This window comes from Ambystoma mexicanum, chromosome 5q (genome assembly GCF_040938575.1).
Source record: "Ambystoma mexicanum isolate Mex_15411 chromosome 5q, UKY_AmexF1_1, whole genome shotgun sequence".
Lineage (NCBI taxonomy): Eukaryota > Metazoa > Chordata > Amphibia > Caudata > Ambystomatidae > Ambystoma > Ambystoma mexicanum.
Genome location: NC_090933.1, coordinates 416,900,405 through 416,917,438, shown reverse-complemented (window position 1 = coordinate 416,917,438; position 17,034 = coordinate 416,900,405). Strand labels below are relative to the sequence as shown.

General features: G+C 46.4%; 1 protein-coding gene across 1 annotated transcript in view; it reads left to right on the top strand.

Moving 5' to 3' along the window:
* The window catches only part of NPC1 (NPC intracellular cholesterol transporter 1), an 847,233-nt gene that overhangs the window by 568,021 nt on the left and 262,178 nt on the right, over window positions 1–17,034 (top strand). Inside the window, exons 15-16 of the mRNA XM_069620902.1 lie at window positions 6,028–6,155; window positions 6,248–6,388. Of these exons, the coding sequence (XP_069477003.1) occupies window positions 6,028–6,155; window positions 6,248–6,388 (269 nt within the window). The remainder of the gene's footprint in view (window positions 1–6,027; window positions 6,156–6,247; window positions 6,389–17,034) is intronic.

Below are 17,034 nucleotides of genomic sequence, written 5' to 3'. Positions count from 1 at the left end.
TCCCACTAACAGGCGACTACTCCACTGACAAAGTCCTCAACCACATTTACTCTTATCATTCAAGAATGGATTGCCAGACATGGACTTTGCCTCAATGACGACAAGACTGAGCTTCTTCTAGGTTCCCAATCCAGACTCAACAACCTTGACAAACTCTACCAAACATTCACCATTGACTGCAACAACATTTCTGTATCTAACCACAACACAACCCTAGGGATCTATGTTGACTCCTCTCTCACCTTGACTAGTCAAATCAATGCTATCTCATCCTCTACCGCCTACACATGCAAGCTTATCAATGCCTGCAGACCTTACTTATCTCCTTCCAACTGCACAACCTTAGCCAGAGCACTAGTACGCTCAAAAATCGACTATTGTAATGCACTCTACCTGGGCACTAGCCAAAAGAACATCAACAAGTTACAAGTAGTTCAAAACAATGCTCTGAGAGCAGCCCTGAACATCCCAAAATCTGACCACATCTCAGACCTGAGACAAATCACCCAATGGCTATCTGTACCCCAAAGAATTGAGTACAAAACTCTCCCTCATCCACAAGTGCCTGACCAACCAAGCCCCCAGATACCTTGCAGACAATTTAACTTGCAATACTTCATCTCGGCCAACCAGATCAGCTCAAACCCATTGCTTAAATGTCCCTAGATAAAAGCTCCAAAGAGCAGGCGGTACAAGCATCCCTGTGCTTTCCACAAAACTTTGGAATTCCCTACCATTTGCTCTCAGAACTGAACCGTCCTTCCACCGATTCAGACAATGCTATAACCTGGCTACTCGCCAAAGAAGCCTAATCCTGCACCTATGGCTCACCTGCGACGTAGCCGCGCTATATAAATAATAAACTAAACTACTCCCCATAAGGAGGGTGGTAGTGCTATATAATAAACCTCAGTGGGGGAAAGAGTCCCCATGCACTGGTAGCTTTAACTTAGAACAAGCTAGTGCCCTAAAATAAAATTAGTTATGCGAGTGTGAACCTAAAAATACCTCACTCACAAAAATCAAGTCTGGATCATAGTCAACAGAAAGAGATAGGAAAGCTGCAAAAAGAAAAATATTTTCGAACCCTGGGCATTGCATCTCATTTCTCATTTTTAGAGGGGGTATGGTCTGGTTCTAATGACATATAACAAAGGTTTTCCACTACTAGCTTGGCCCCTGCTTATGGGCTGTTAGCAGGCAGAGTAAGAAAATATAATATATGATATGGCATTTACAACGCGCCTATACACCAGTGTTTCAAGGCACGAACAATAATGTTCACCAGCCTACCTCATCAGTGCTGTGTGCTCCCCTTACCTGAACGATCATATCAACAGTACCCCAAATCCTTTACGAAGGGTGTATAAATGGATTCATGCCTTTAGTGGCACAAGAAATCTGGGTGTGAAAGGTTTGGACCTTAGGATGAGGAGAATTTGTATGGCGATAACGTTTCCATAATTAGGTTCTTAAGTACACTAAGAGAATGGGAATGCAAGAGGTTCTTCAACGGCTAGTAATGGTTTCTTTGTTTAGCTTTTTAAAGCTAAAGCAGCTTATAAGAACCTTTACAGACCATTCTTGAACGGAGAGTCAATGTTTACTATTGCAAGGCCCTGCTATTTTTCCAATGTGGCAGGAAACAACCCAAATAAAACATTGTTCGAGAGAACCTGTTCTCTCGTTCCATACTATTTTGGTGCTTTCTCAACGACAGAGAGAGAGGGGGACAGCCCAAGGAGCCTGAAAACCCAAATAAAAGCCCTTGAACCATCTCTGAGTTTGAGTATTCCCTGAACCATCTGTTACAGTAATTGGTGTCGAGAACAGGTTCACGAAGAGTCAATGCTAGTTCTATAAAAGGTTAACATCTTAGAAACTGGTAAATTGAAAGGAGAAACAGTGCGTGGCCACATGCAATGAAGGCCTGTACAGCGTAAGCCTATGCACAATCAGTAAAGATAGAGGAGGCATGGAATTACACCACGTTCAACACTGTGCTAAGTCTGCCATTCTGTAAGTGTAAAGCAGAGTGGGGTCACTGTAAAGCAAAGACAGTAGAAGTAATCAGTGTGTCCTTGGTATTCCGGCTGATGTGCTTGCTTTAGGAGACTGAGGGGGGATTTCTCGAGAATTTGTCGTGGAGTTTGGGTTCGCACAGGTCTGAATTGGGCTCGGAGTGGAGTGGGTACAATGGAGGCAGTCCTCTGAGACCCTGAGAAAAGAAACCTGTTCCTGACTGCTGTCATTAAGAAGAAACATTATGCATGGCAATGAGGGATCTTGATCTTCCCTGACTGGAATACTTGGTTGCAGCAGAAAAAACAAAAGTTACTTTTGGTTTGGTGGAAATTGATCCCAAAAAAAGTGCAAAACTCCCTCCTGCAACTGGGAGTACTAAAATATGCTAAGTCCTTAGTTTTCACACAGGTAGAGGTGGCAGTCTTCTTTGGAAGACAAGGAAGTAAGATAGGTCTTGGCCTGATTTGGGATTAGTTGTACATTTGTGTGTAAACTTGAGGGTAATGTTTTTCCCGGTACTACCTGTTCAGGGAGTTGAGTTGGCACAGTTTAACACCTGTCTTACTTTTTTCCATTTTTTTTTTTTTAATGAGTTTAGTTGAGGCCCTCCTTGACTGTGCTTCTACTATAAGTGCAGGATGAGTTTGGTGGGAGTTAAATAAGAGACTCTTAAGTATAATCGTGATGGCATTTGACGCCTATCATTTGTGCCTCTCCCCTTCACTACTTTCCCCTGTCATGCTGCGAAGATTAGTTGAACACGTTATTGATTCTTTTCCAAGAGAAATTGGAGGAATACCAATAGGAGGTCGGAGAGTAACATAAACTGGGGAAGAACCTTGGAAAAGCATTTGGGTGACGGAGTAACTCAGTGAAAAGTGTAACCTAAGCTAAAGGAACATAATGTCCAATACCTTCCCAGAAAGAGTCATCCTAGACACTCCGTCTCAAGGTTGTCTTAGGTGCCTAAGCACACCTCTTTACTTGGCCTTGGCAGATGGTCCCATCGATGTACAGTTCTTTTGTTCTCTAGTTTTACGATGCATTCCTACCGGTGCATGATCTTCTTATGCTCCACCCCCTACTTACCTTGTGGGGGCTGTAGATTCTTTACTGAGCTAAACCCAGAACATCACCCACTCTCTTGTCTTAGAAGTGGTTCTGGATAGGTCGTGCAGTGGTTCCCCTGACCTTTAGCCTGTTACAGGCTCTGATCCGGTTATCCAGATCAAAGCTTTTCTTTAGCTCTGGTGGCATTGCAACAACTACCGGCTTATGGGATATCTTCACCAGTTGGCGGTTCTCTAACTCTTGCTCTTTAGTATCTCCAGGATTTTGCCAGCTTATGGCTAAAGGAACACAGCAGGACCTTTGCCACCTTCTCTCCTGCCAACTTGACCTTTCTGAGACTTTTCACTGTTTGGCTTAACCACCTCCTGTTTCTCAACTCTGCTAAAGTGTGGCATAGTATGCTCGCGCACCCCCCGCCCCCCTGGTCTTCCTTCTGCTCCCCTCACTAAAATCAAACAAACTGCCTGGAATGCCATCCTAACTGCATCACTGCCTCTTTTTAAAGTCTAGCTTGGCCATTGTCACGGTGTCGGGCTGCTGTTTGACAAAGCCATGGAAATAATTATGGGACTGCTGGCGCCTTCGCTGGCATATGGGCAACGAAACTGTCCCAGTACTCACTGTGGTTATGTGCCTCCTCCACTGCGTAGTACTGTGCTTGGCATCCGTAGCGGCATGCGCAACATCAGGAAGCGCTGACTTAAAAGGAGCCTCGGCAGAATACGCTGCACTCCACAAAGCTTGGTTGAGTTCCTCTCCTGTTAAGCTCTCTTCTCAAATATCCTTTTTTCTCAATACTTAGTTTGATCTTTTGCTTGCATAATGGACTGTCAACGCTTGACCCTCCTGTGAATCTTGCTCCGCCCTATGCAGTGTCCTGCTGGAATTGCTGATTATCCTGGTCCGACCCCACAAGGGCCATGTACGATACTCCTGTTGCTTTATTCTGATACCACCTTCTCATCGGGAATAGCTTGTCTGTGAATTCCCTTGTACTAGGACTAGTCTGGACATGCTCCCCAGTTGTTCGGAACTTTAACTGCTACACCCCTTAGTAATGTCCTCCTGCCAACCAGAAGGTCCTAGCGTTTTGTGTTTGTTTTCGTCCTGGAGCCAGTTACCAGATGTTACGCTGCTCCATTCTCTGGACCTGCTGGACAATACAAAGGTAGCCTCATTACTGTACAGATCAAGGGTGTTGGGGAGGTGTCTCATGAAAGTCATGGTTTCACCCTTCTTTGTTTCTTCTTTAAGGCTTCCCAGTGTCCTTGTACTTGTTGGCTCTTTATATGGTGGGCCTCCCACTCAATTAGACCAGTTGGTTACCCACCTGGGAAGCGGACCGGATTCTCGCACGTACAAGTCAAAAGTAATTTGGACCTGATTGACATTAATGGTTCCAATGATAGCTCTGTTTTGTGGATCAATTTGCCTATTAGTTTTAGGCTAGGGGCTTGGTGCATGCCTAATGGTTCCACCTCCTCCCCAAATGGTTTCACCTTTTGTCATGTATGTCCAGTTTTTGGGTTTGTAAAAATCGTATAATCTAATTTGGGCCTTGCCATAGCCCCCACAGTCTGTCTGAAAAAGCTTGTCCGATATCATGAGATCAGGCAGCATGGTCATGCCTAGGGTGGTGAGGTCCAGCTTTGTTGCAGGTAAGCTTTTTCACTCAGTTTGCATATGCAATGAGAGCACTTGGTCTTAAGTTGTGGGTTTTTTCATTTTGCTTTGTAATTCTCACCTGGTTCAGCTCTGCGGTCCAAAGCAGGTTTTGCGTTCTAACGTGTGCTCGTCCCAGTCTTATACCGCTAGTAAATCCTTTGCCGGGCCCCATCATACTCTGCATATTTCCAGAGTCTGATTTAATCATAGCAAACTTTTACTAGGGATATTTAGCTCTGAGCTTCTCAGCCACCTCTCCCGCACCCCACAAATCTCATTTTCCTCCCCTAGCATGGTATTACTGAGCACTCTTCCTCATGCCTCAGGAATTTATGTTTGGAGGGCAATGCCTTTTTCTTTGTAGGGGTGATGGCAGGTCATAGATGAGAATGTATATCACAACGGATGGGTAACCCCTATGCCATGGAACTGGGGAACAACAAAATTACAAAAAAAGATCCCGAAGGGAAAAAGGGAGTTCACATGGAGGAGTACTGTATTAATTTGAGTACTCAATTATGGAAATAGAGGCGAGGAAGAAAAGGAGAGCCCAGTCATAAATATTCACATTATCATTTTTAATTAGTAATTTATTACCATTATAAAATTGCATAATATATAAACATCAAATCAACAATAAAATCGATGAATTGATTATAAAATACTTGTCAAATCTAATGCCTCAAGCCATTCAATAGCAGTTTAGTTGCCACAATTCGTAACCTCATGTTACTCAAGGTAAAGCATCGCTGTCTCATTTTAAATTCCATCCAAATAGTCAAAGTGCTATGGAGAGGGCAAATAGTTAACAATTGAATAAAGTGCTAAGTGCAACCAAGTGCTAAGTGCCAAGTTGTTAACAAAGAAATAAAGTACTAAATGCAAAAAAAGTGCTACGTGCATAGATGAGAATGTGACATTGTAGTTCTGTGTGATCCTCCATTTACCACTTCTAAGGAGTTGCCTGACGTTTCATCCGTCATACACCCCACCCCTTCTACCAGTCTTAGGAATGGGGAACCAGGTGATTGCAGCAAGAGTTCTAGGTCAGGAAACTAGTCAACAAATTATTGGTTTGGGGTTAATGATGTGGGAAATGAGGTTATTGGTCATCAAGGCACTAGTTGATAGTGGGAGGGATTATACCCCCTCTCATGTGTCCTGTGTTTGATGACAACATTTTGCTGAGTTTGAACAGAAGCATGTGAAATAGTGATAGTTACTATAGTTATAATTACATCTTTTTTTCTCTGTTTTCCTCTATAGGAGCTTTATCGACTATGCCCGCTGTTCGCACATTTTCTCTTTTTGCCGGGATGGCTGTGTTCATTGATTTCCTCCTTCAGATAACCTGCTTTGTGAGCCTTTTGGGACTCGATATAAGACGTCAGGAGGTGAGTCTGGTAAATAGCAAAGGAAATGCATGCATATGAACTATATGTATTAAACAGACCACATGATCTGCCTTTGGTGTGCTTTTTTGCAGAAAGGTCGCTTGGATATCCTTTGTTGCATTAAAGGATGTGACGACACCAGTTCCAGTGGAAAGTCAGAGAGTTGTCTTTTCCTGTTCTTTAAAAAGCTTTATGCGCCACTTCTACTGAAGGACTGGATGCGGCCAATTGTGGTATGGTTATTCAATTTCCATAAATGTACAATAAAAAAAAATGTGCACTAGATTAAGCAGAAGTAAACGTTTGCAGTGAAGAAAATCATTGATAATCACCACCTCGACATCATTTGTTGCCCATAAAAATGTAAACACTTCAATAACCGGTTTTCCCTTACTCGACTCACTGGTTACAATTAGTGGATCTCAGAAGGATAAAAGGCAGGATCCACCCTGCAGAGATATGCATTTGTGCCCGAAGGTCTTGAATCTCTCGCCACACCTGTCAGCAAACACATATACTTGCCCCATTCAACCACATAGCCCCTTTTTAGTAAGCGCATAACCCGCTGTAGTGTCTTCAAGACTTAAGGCTTACTGTGTTGTCACGGCCCACAAAGGGATTGCTGTAATAGATGTTATGGACCCTTAGCTGAGTTATATGCTAGAGATAAAACCAAGGGCCCCTAACGATAGTAAGGGACAGTAACACCTGCAAACCTTGTAACAGTGGCTAGGGCCCTGTGCTGGCCCATTGTTTTATAGAACACCAACATTTTAATGTTATAATCAACCCTAGACTAGTTCATATGACTGTCATTGACACATTAGTCGTTTAAAAATACTATATTCAGTTTTTATGGATCTTTTATCCACATTAGGATTGCCATCTCTGTGGAGATGATGCCACAAAATAAAACCATGAGATAATTTAAGGAAACAGCAATAGTAGTCTGCAGATCGTGATGCTTCGTGTATTCTGAAAGCATAAACCTAAGGAAGAGATGAGTATGGTGTATTCAAAGATAACAGAACACAATATGGGGTTGTCATGTCTAACCTAACTAGAGATGAGTTGATAGATTGTCCACAGAAAACTTCAAAGCAATGGTAAAGATTAATCTGAAGTGTTTCCCAGTTGTAGCTAGTAGGGAAGCTAAAGGCCTTCACAACTGATTGGATGCAGTCCTGAGAGAGATTCTAAAATGATGCAGAACAGTGAGTGATCAGTGATCAAAATGTGTGTTGCGTTTCAGAGCTGAGATGAACACATATTCTGCTAGAAACCGTCAGCTTGCTAAATATTCAGCTAGACACTCCCAGCTGGCTAAATGAGAGGGATCCATGCAAGGGGCATATTTTTTAAAGAAACCATGTCAATCCTTGTCTACGTACGTGGGCACCTTTTTTGTAAAAGATAGCAATAAGCAGTATCCAAGAAGGGCCTATTCTACAAGTAATACCTCAGTGTATGTTAAGCCGGAATTCCTATTTTGGAGATTCTAGCGACACTTTCTGGGGCCCCTCAACTTTTTGCTTTTTCCCATTTCATTTTCCTTTCTCTTTTTGGTGGGTAGAGGAACTTCTCCTGAAGTCTCCCTTTATTCCTTATATGAAACATATTGTATTGGGTTGCCCCTAAGGTGCCCATTCACAGGGGTGTCTCTTGGGCACCCTATTTCTGTCCTAGACTGATTGGCATTGAAATTTGGTTTTAGGAAATAGGTTGGTAGTGGCTGTGCTTTTATTTTGGCTTCACCATGGGTGCAAACCATTTCACCACATTAGAAGCCGAGTGCACTTTTTTGATAGCTATTTGAGTACCAATGTTTTTTTTAATTTTATTTTTATCCTGCTCCCGCCATTTTGTTTAAGAGGGCTTCCCTTTCTCTAGGCGACCACGAGGTAGGCTCAAAATGGAGGGTTCCGACCCATGGGCTCTTTGTAAGCCTGTCATGACATCTTCCATGCTGGTCCTAACTGGTTTAGGCTAGTAGAGGTCCCTGGACTAGCCTGTGGCTTTGGCTGAGTGGCAGTCACTGTGACCAACTGGTATGGTTGGCCATATGACCCTTTGCCTCCAGTCCGTTTTTTGATTGGCTGGCTTTTGGCTAAGTCCGTTTCATATGGGTGTTTTTATTTTCTGCTATGCCCCAACGCACTATCGTGCTGCTATGTACCTGGAACTTGGAGGTGGCAAATCTGCCGACCTGCTGAAGGAGTTTTCCTGACGATTCCTGACGTTTTGTTAGTATTTAAAGCCCTCATTTGGCAATATTTGCTAAATGTAGGGGCTTGGCCTGATCTCGGTTTGGATTTTTTGCTGCCAGAAGTCCAATTCGGATTTCTTGGAGATTCCAGGTGACTCTCGCACCTGCTGGGTTGAGCCCTCAACTTTGGGACTGTTTCTGGGCTGTTTTACCACCACTTCCTGATGTTTACCATCAGGATCTTCTCTTTGGCTGTGGGTTACTGCAGAAGTCCACAGAGGTGATGAAGTTCATCCCTGAGCTGGATCTTCAGTTTTGAATGTCTGAGGGTGCCACTAGCCATTATTTCCATCCTGGGAGCATTTGCTGCCTTGCTGCTTCCTTTTGTTATTTGCCCTGCTGCTGGGAACCATTTCTGTTCCCTCTTCTCCTTTGCTATTTCACGTCTGCCTTGAAGGTAGATATCCTGGGAGCAACCATTGTTTCTTTACTGGGTTGTGCCACGGATTGGACATTGGAACCAAGAGGTATGCCCAGTCCAGGTGCTTAAGGTTCAACAATTGTATTAGGGACTGTGCGCAGGGGTGGGCCAACTTAAATGTAAATGGGATATTCCATGAACAAATAATAAAACATACAATGCATACATTTCTCTTAATGGCTTTCCCAAACACCAGGTGAATGATCAGGCTTTTGAGTCTTAGCGGTCACTGTTCCAAAATCCCAGTGGAGTTAGCTCACTCCTCCTTCCAGTATGTAACAAACCCATCTCCCACTCCTCTGAGCCCAGGTGCGGGCTTTTCCGGGGAGGGTGGTCTCTTAGAAGATTGCATCATCAAGGAGAGCTGCAAAAAAGCTAATCCTTACTAGTAGCCTTCCTTGCTGACTCTGCTATTCCCACCAGCTCTCAGAACTATCACTAGGCTCTCTGCGCCCTGCTGGAACCTCCTCCTGCCTGTTAGACCTGCTCAGGGCCTGACCTTTGTAACTTCCTACTTTAGCTGCCTAGCCAGCTTCTGACTCCTTTCCTTTCTTCTCAGTGTTTTAATAAAATCCCAATCGTTTCTTTGTATGGCTTTCTTCCTTCTCTTGCAATACTAGTCACCCCATGGACAACCTTCTTTACTCTCTTCATTTGGAGACACATTGTCGTCGGTCTCCTCACTCTCACTTACCCCCTCCTGCTGATTTTTCGCTGTCTCCTTACTACCTAATTTCATACCTTCCTTCACCTCCACTCCAGGTTTTATTTCCTCCCTCCTTCTTTCTGCTCTTTTCTATTCCTTACACTCCTAGTTTTACTTTCTCCTTTACTACTGTTCCTATTGCTGCCCTTAATTCCTGGTTTTGCTTCCTCCCTCCTTTCCTGTGGTGCTTCTACTACTGACTTCTACTCCACTCCTGGTTTTGCTTGCTCCCTCCTCTAAATCGTGCCACTGTCTTCGCTTCCATACAGATCACTTCCTCCTCTCTCCTGCTGCCACTTCTCCAACTCCTCTGTAACCCTCTCCAGACTCCAGATTCTCCATAGCACCTCTCCTCTCCAGCAATCTTCGCTCTCCAGCCTTCTCCAAACAGGAGCTGTCTGCTCCTGTCAGCCACCACACTGAACTGGGCTGCTTGGTGTATATAGCAACATGCCCCCTCACCCTGACTAGGATTCGAGATGATAATCTGCAGCTGTGAGCCTAAAGGGTGTGAGTGTTGGGATTGGCTGGGCACTCTCACTTCCTGATAATCATATTGAGGCTGAGTGGACTGAGCTGACCTTATGAGAATTTGGTGGCCATTTTGAAGCTGTGTCTGCATGGAGAAGCTGAACAAGCTGCTTGTTATGTTAGGTGGTATTTGTATTGCACCTGCTGCCATTTGTTTGGCCGCAAAACGCTGTGAGGATGAACACACTTTGGAAGACCGTAGTCTGTGTTGAAAAGTAATGAAAGAAGTGGTAAAATGTGTGTGTGTGTGCCTTTCTCCAGCATGGGGTCTGGCATGGATTCACATGCTCATGAAAATTCCCCATCGTCAGGCTTGGAATCCTCAGTAAAAAGAAAAACTGTTTCACTTTCACTTACAAACTGTATTTCTCCTCTAAACCGATCACGGTCTTCTCAGGTTACACTGCCCCCATCCAATGACGGTCTTCTCCCTAAGTCCCTCTTCTGGCAGCCATCTTCAGATTTTTACCACATGCTTCAGTTTTGGGACTCCTTGAGTTTACTCTGCGACTTACGTCCACGTTTTTTCGTGATTTACGCGGAAAAAGATTCCATTTCTGTTCCAAAAGAGCCTGTGTGCTCTTCTCTCCATCTGCCGACAGTGGGGATCCGTTGTCGCTGTAGTTCAGCACCCCTCAAGGTCAAAGATCGTCCAAGTTTCCAGAAGGCCATCGTGCCTACTTCACGCTCTCCAACCATGACGTAGGAGAAGGAAGGATGGTTTCTCTTCAAGTCCTGCACCAAGTGCGGGCTTCGAAACGTGTGGCGGACAAGCACCTGCTATCCCTCTACTGCCTGCATCCGGACCACAAGGAAGGAGATTGCGAGATATTCAGTGGCTTTTCCAAGAAGATGGTAAAGGACAGGCACAGTAGAGTGGCGTAGCTAAACGCCAAGGCCTCAGCCCCATGCTCCGAGCAGGGGCATGACTCGCCCAAGGGTGGTCGCTCTGAGGAGTGGGTTTCTAAATCCTGTGAGGGCGCCTCATCCGTGGGGGCCCAAGATAAGGCCAAGCACCAAGTCTGGGTCTACCAGGGTTGCCGCAGAAGTGGTTCCCACAGCAGACGTGGCGCGACCGACATCACCTTCCACCTCCATTGCCAGCCGGCAACAGAGCTCCTCCTCGAAGAGAAAGTCTTCCAACCCGGCTAAACTGCGGGAGAAGCCAGAGAAACCGCAGAAGGAGGAGAAGGCAGCTGAGCTGCCCAAGAAGGGCAAGGCGGAACAGGATAGGTCTTCGTCAATGATGGAGCTGGTGGAGGCTGCTCTCTCGAAAGCTAAAGTGGCTAACCCTGAGAAGGTAGCCCCCACAGCGCTGAAGGTATCCCTCCCTCCGTGGCGTGAGTCTGCAGTGGTGACTTTGACAAGGTCTGCCGGCTTGCCGGAGAAGGGGCCACTGTGTCAGAATCCGGTTCCAGCCCCTCGGGGTGGAAAAATTTGGGGGAAAGAAATCTGCAAATCCGTCCCAGGCCGTGGCCCAAGCCATGGAAATTTCGTCCACAGATGAGGACCTGGAGTTCCTACACACGGTCCACGAGGACGTGTAAGAGGAGGAGGACGGCGACGGCGCAGGGCCTAGTGTTCTGATCATGCCAGTTCTGCTGAGGAATGTGTCTCTGGACATCCTATCAACCCTGTCCACCTTGGTGTCGTAGATCCAGAAGAGGTTGCCTCGGTGCCTGTTCCAACGGTCCCCTAGGCCCCCGACCAACCACAGACGAAGATGAGTACGCACCATCCCAAGTGCTGAGGTCACAACCATCGCCGGATTCAGTGGTTTCGGCGGCCACGCGGGAACTGTCATCTAACCCGTTGTCATCTTCGGTCCATCCAGACAGCGAGGGTAAGAAGATGGACGCCATAGGGAGGAAGGTGATTTACACGCACCGTCCACCATCAAGGCGGCCAACGCGTTGGTGATCCTAGCCAGGTACAACAGGGAGCTGTGGTACAAGCTGGGTCCGATTTTGGTGTTCCTCCCGGGCAACAAGAGGATGGAGGCGATTGCCCTCAACGGCCTGTTCCCTGGGCACCCTCAAGCAGCACCGCTCTTCCTTTCGCTCCTCCAGAGGAAAGTCAGACAGGTCTTCGAAAGGTTTCTCCTCTTCATACCATCAGCCTTCCAGATCCAAGACCCAGGAAGCCCACAGAGGCCGTTCCCAGGCCTACGGTGGAGGATAGCATTGCCAGCCAGGCAGGGCGCCGGCGCTGAAGCAAGTCTGAATCGGCCAAGACGTCAGACCCCCACCTGTGCACCCCAGTGAGAGGACGGCTGACTAGGTTCGTCAGCTAGTGGGAAAAGATTGCCACCAACAGATGGGTGCTGGACACACTCGCCCAAGGACATTTCAGCACAGGTGCCACGGATCCCCCTGGTGGCCCGTCGGGAGCAGCACATCCATCAGCTCTTGGAGGCCATGCTGCAAAAAAGGGCGATAGAGCTGGTTCCCCAGCGACTCGGGGCTCCGGAGTCTATTCCAGATAGTTCTTGGTAAGAAAGAAGACTGAATTCTCGAGGCCCATTCTACACCTGCAGTGCCTCAACAAGTACTTCAAGTCTCAGAAATTCAGGATGGTCACATTGCAGCACATGCTCGGCCAACTTTAAAGAGATGATTTCTTGACGTTGCTGGACCTGGAGGACGCCTACTTCCATGTCCCTATTCACAGGAAACGCTGCAAGTTTCTATGCTTTGGAGTGCAGCACTACCAGTTCAAAGCGCTACCCTTCGGCTTGACGTCAGCCCCCTGAGTATTCACAAAGTTTCTGGCACCGGTGGTGGCACATCTGCGTCTACAGGGGATTCACGCATACCCGTACCTCAACGACTGCCTCATCCGGGCCCGCGCGTGAGATTTGGCCGTCAGACACACGGAGGCGGCCGTCAATCTGGGATTCTCCATCAATTATCCAAAGTCCTGCTTGACACCATTGCAGAACACCCTGTTCCTGGGGGCCAGACCCAATAGTGTCCTGCCTAGCATCACCCTCAGAGGAGAGGGTAGCGGGCATTCAAGGGAAGGTGCAGCAGCTGTTGTCGATGAAGACTGCCACGGTGTGGACCATCAAGTCGTTTCTTGGCATGATGTCGTCCTACGTTTACCTCATCCGGCTCTGCAGGTTACAGGTGCAACCTCTTAAGGAGTTCCTGGACGTCCACTGTGCAACTGTCCGGAAACTTTGCGGATGAGATCACTCTGGACGACGAGTTATGTCGGGCAATAAGGTGGTGGGGCGTTAGCTCCAACATCGCCTGGGGCACAGGGTTTCAGAACCCTCCATTTCAAGAAACTGTCACCACGGACGCTTCCCTGGAAGGCTGGGGAACCCACACCGGACGTCTCCACGTCAGAGGCCTGAGCTAAGGGCAATGTTCTGGGCCCTCAAGTCATTCCTTCCATCTCTGAAGGGCAAGGTTGTGAGAATCTTCATGGTGAACACTGTCAGGTACTGTTAGGATACAGTGACATAATCTGAGACATTAGGTCTGGGGAAAATTAGTATAGAAAGGTTTTTGGAAGTTATTATGAGTTTAATTTTAAAACAGCCAATTTTGCCCTTAACATTCATTGCAGTCTATGGAGAATGCCCCAAGCCAAGATGGAGGTCCTCAGTCTAAGTTCTGATTGGCTGGTGATTGTTTATAGGGAAGACAATGAACATTCTAAACTGCCTTTCATCGTCTTTGCCCAGCTGAGAGGTCGCGTATTAAGCTGCTCCTGCTTAACTTGTTCAGGGGTTTCAAGTTTCAAGCGGTCGAGCGGCTATTTGGAAAAGTAAACAGGAATCTTGCGGAGATTCATTTTGGCACTGAACAGGAGTAAGAAGATTTCGTGTTATCCAAGAAAGATAAGAAAGGTTTCAAAGACTCTCCACAAGATAAGTCCTTTTAAAACTCAAGACTCTTTCTATAATGTCATTGTAGAAGATTTAATCTGATTTTCAAGTTCATATAAAAAATATTTACTAAGAACTTTATTGCTGTCGCATGTTTGGCTTTGTTACGCTACGTTTTCTATCAAGCGCGTGGTTTTTTCGTTAACAGAAGCCTGCGCGTGAGAGACTTCGCTTGAGTATCTAGCGCGAGCTCTTTGGTGTCGCGTGATACTCTTGTGCGTGTGTTTTTTACCCGCGGTTGAACTTCAGCGCGTGTGCTCGCATATTGGACTAAGCGCGTGTGGATTTTTACCCGCGGTTTGTCGTCAGCGCGTGTACTCGCATATTGGACTAAGCGCGTGTGGATTTTTACCCGCGGTTTGTCGTCAGCGCGTGTACTCGCATATTGGACTAAGCGCGTGTGGATTTTTACCCGCGGTTTGTCGTCAGCGCGTGTGCTCGCATCTTGGACTAAGCGCGTGTGGATTTTTACCCACGGTTGAACTTCAGCGCGTGTGCGTGCTTTCGTTTAATCGCGTGTGGATTTTTTTCTGTGGTTTAATCTACAGCGCTTCAACGATCTTCACTCAGTTTGGATCCCTATGCGAGTTCAAGAGATTTCTACGTGAGATTTTTGACGCAAGTTTCAAGAACTGTTAATTTAAGTAAAAACACTCTAAAAAGAAATTTATAAGAAGAAATATAAATACTTTCCAGAAACACTAGAACTTCCATTTACTTTCAATGAACTTAAGACTTTGTTCAAGCTTCTTGAGTTTAAAGAAGATTACCTGCAAAGTTAATTTCACATTCATGGACCTACTAAGAAGGTTGAATGATCGTTGAGATTCAAGTCAACTAGTAAGGAAGTCTAGTCAGCTTATCACTTCTCTGGGCATATTGTAGAGAAGTTCCAGGTATGGTTTTTTACTTTATTTGGTAAAGGATATTGATACTTAAGGTTAGTATAGTGCCTCATGAATAACAAGGTGTATTATATGTTTGTTTTACCACAGGTGAAGAACCAGCTAGTCTTAGCTTCCAGCCTGGTGTTTGTTAATTTGTCCCTTCCCCCTTTCCCCTGGAAGTGAGGTAAACTGAGCAGTTTATAGTATCAGCTCAGAGTGCCACATTTTGGGTGGATTGTCGGGGGCTCAGCAGCTTCTGCAGACACCAGGATCTCAGCCTGACAAACACCACCACAATGTTCTACATCAGGAAACAAGGGGGCACTCTATCCCCGGCGATCTCCAGGGAAGCGGAGGATTTATGGCGCTGGGCCATCGGACAAGAAATGTTCCTCGTCCGTCTCCACGAGTCTTCTGCCACGAGTGGGAACTTCGGCAGGACCTGGTGGACCACATCTTTGACAAGTGGGGCAGTCCCCAGATCAATCTGTTTGCGACGACGGTCAACTCCAAATCCCAGAAGTTTGCCAGCAGATTACACCAACCGAGGAGTCTGGGTGATGTGTTCTGCTTCCCATGGGATGGGATATTTCTGTACATGTTTCCTCGCTTGCCTCTCCTGCTACGAGTCATCAATACACTCCGTGTCAGTGCACGATGATACTCATTGCCCTGGCGGGGCCGAGCCAGATTTGGTATCCAGACCTTCTCAGCCTGTGGACATCGCCTCAAAGGACTTTTTCGTTCTTTCCCGCCAGTGAAGTCTCCTGCTCTGTCGTGGGAACTCAACATGGTGCTGACGTGGCTCATTGGGGCGCCCTTCGAGCCTGTGCATCAGGCCCCTCTCAAGTTCCTATCATTGAAAATGGCTTTCCTGGTGGCCATCACCTCTGCCTGGAGAGTGGTTAAGATACAGGCCCTATCCTGCAAGCAGCCATACCTGACTTTCCACAAATCGAAGGTGGTGCTGCAGACTCTTTCATGCCGAAGGTTCCATCGGAATTCCACCTCAACCAGCCTTTGATGTTACCTGTTTTTTTCCCCAAACCTTCATCACCAGCTGAAAGGGCCTTGCACTTGCTGGACATTGCTCAGGCCTTAAAGTTCTATGTGACATGCACTAACAGTTTTCAGGAGACTTCACAACTGTTAGTCAACTTTGGTCATGTGAACCATGGGAAGGCCTTGTCCAAGGCTTCCATCTCAAGGTGGCTCTGCGGCTGCATCCTGCATTGTCATCGGTTGGCGAACCGACTGCTGCCAGGCTGTCCGAGAGCCCACTCCACCAGAGTGATTGCTGCAACGACTGCAGGGCTGCTACGTGGAGGTTCACACACACCATAAGAGATAAGTGGGGCAATGGGAGACCCTCTTGTTTAAGGGGGGGCCTGACTCGAGAGGGTGTGTCATATAAGAGAACCCCTGTTTGAACGCGCAGTTAAGGGTGGGTCCGAGTTGCAGCAGAAAGCTAGGTTTAACAAATACTAGCCGGGAATTATGGTCAAACAAAGAGCAAGGTGTATTAAAAATTTATTTCTGGACAAACATCTAAAAAATGGTAGGCCTGTAACTCAAAAAAAGCCTTAAAATAGAAATACATGAGCCCATGAGGGCAAGAACACACAATGATATGGAAAACTATACATTGTAGTGAGGGTTAGTAGCAAGAAATATTTGTGCAACTTTCTGTACTACTTAATAGTAGTACGCCATGCTTCTGGATTCCAGGGAGGAGTCCAGAATCGGCCAAGCAGTGCTACGCAACCTGTTGGCTTGAGGTGAGTCTGTTCAAGAGGTAATAATTAATTGCTTCTGTTGAACCTTGCCACCTCCCATGGTTGTGTAATGTTGTACTGCTATGTGTTCGTTATTCCTGAGCATGTGAATCCATGCCAGACCCCATGATGGAGAACGAACAAGTTACTTACCTGTAACTATTCTTCTCCAGCATGGGTCTGGCATAGATTCACATGCGAACTCTCCCTCTGTCCACTCTGTGGCTCTTCTTGGTCATGGCAGGGTCAGATTGGCCTCTCGGCCCGTGGCCGGGCTGAAATCGTCTCTGGAGAGTGGGGGGCCTGTTTCTGCCCACGCCTGGGCCAGTTTGGAAGAAAAAAAAAAAATAGAAAAATAAATAAATACATTTAGAAAAATGACACATTTTGAACAC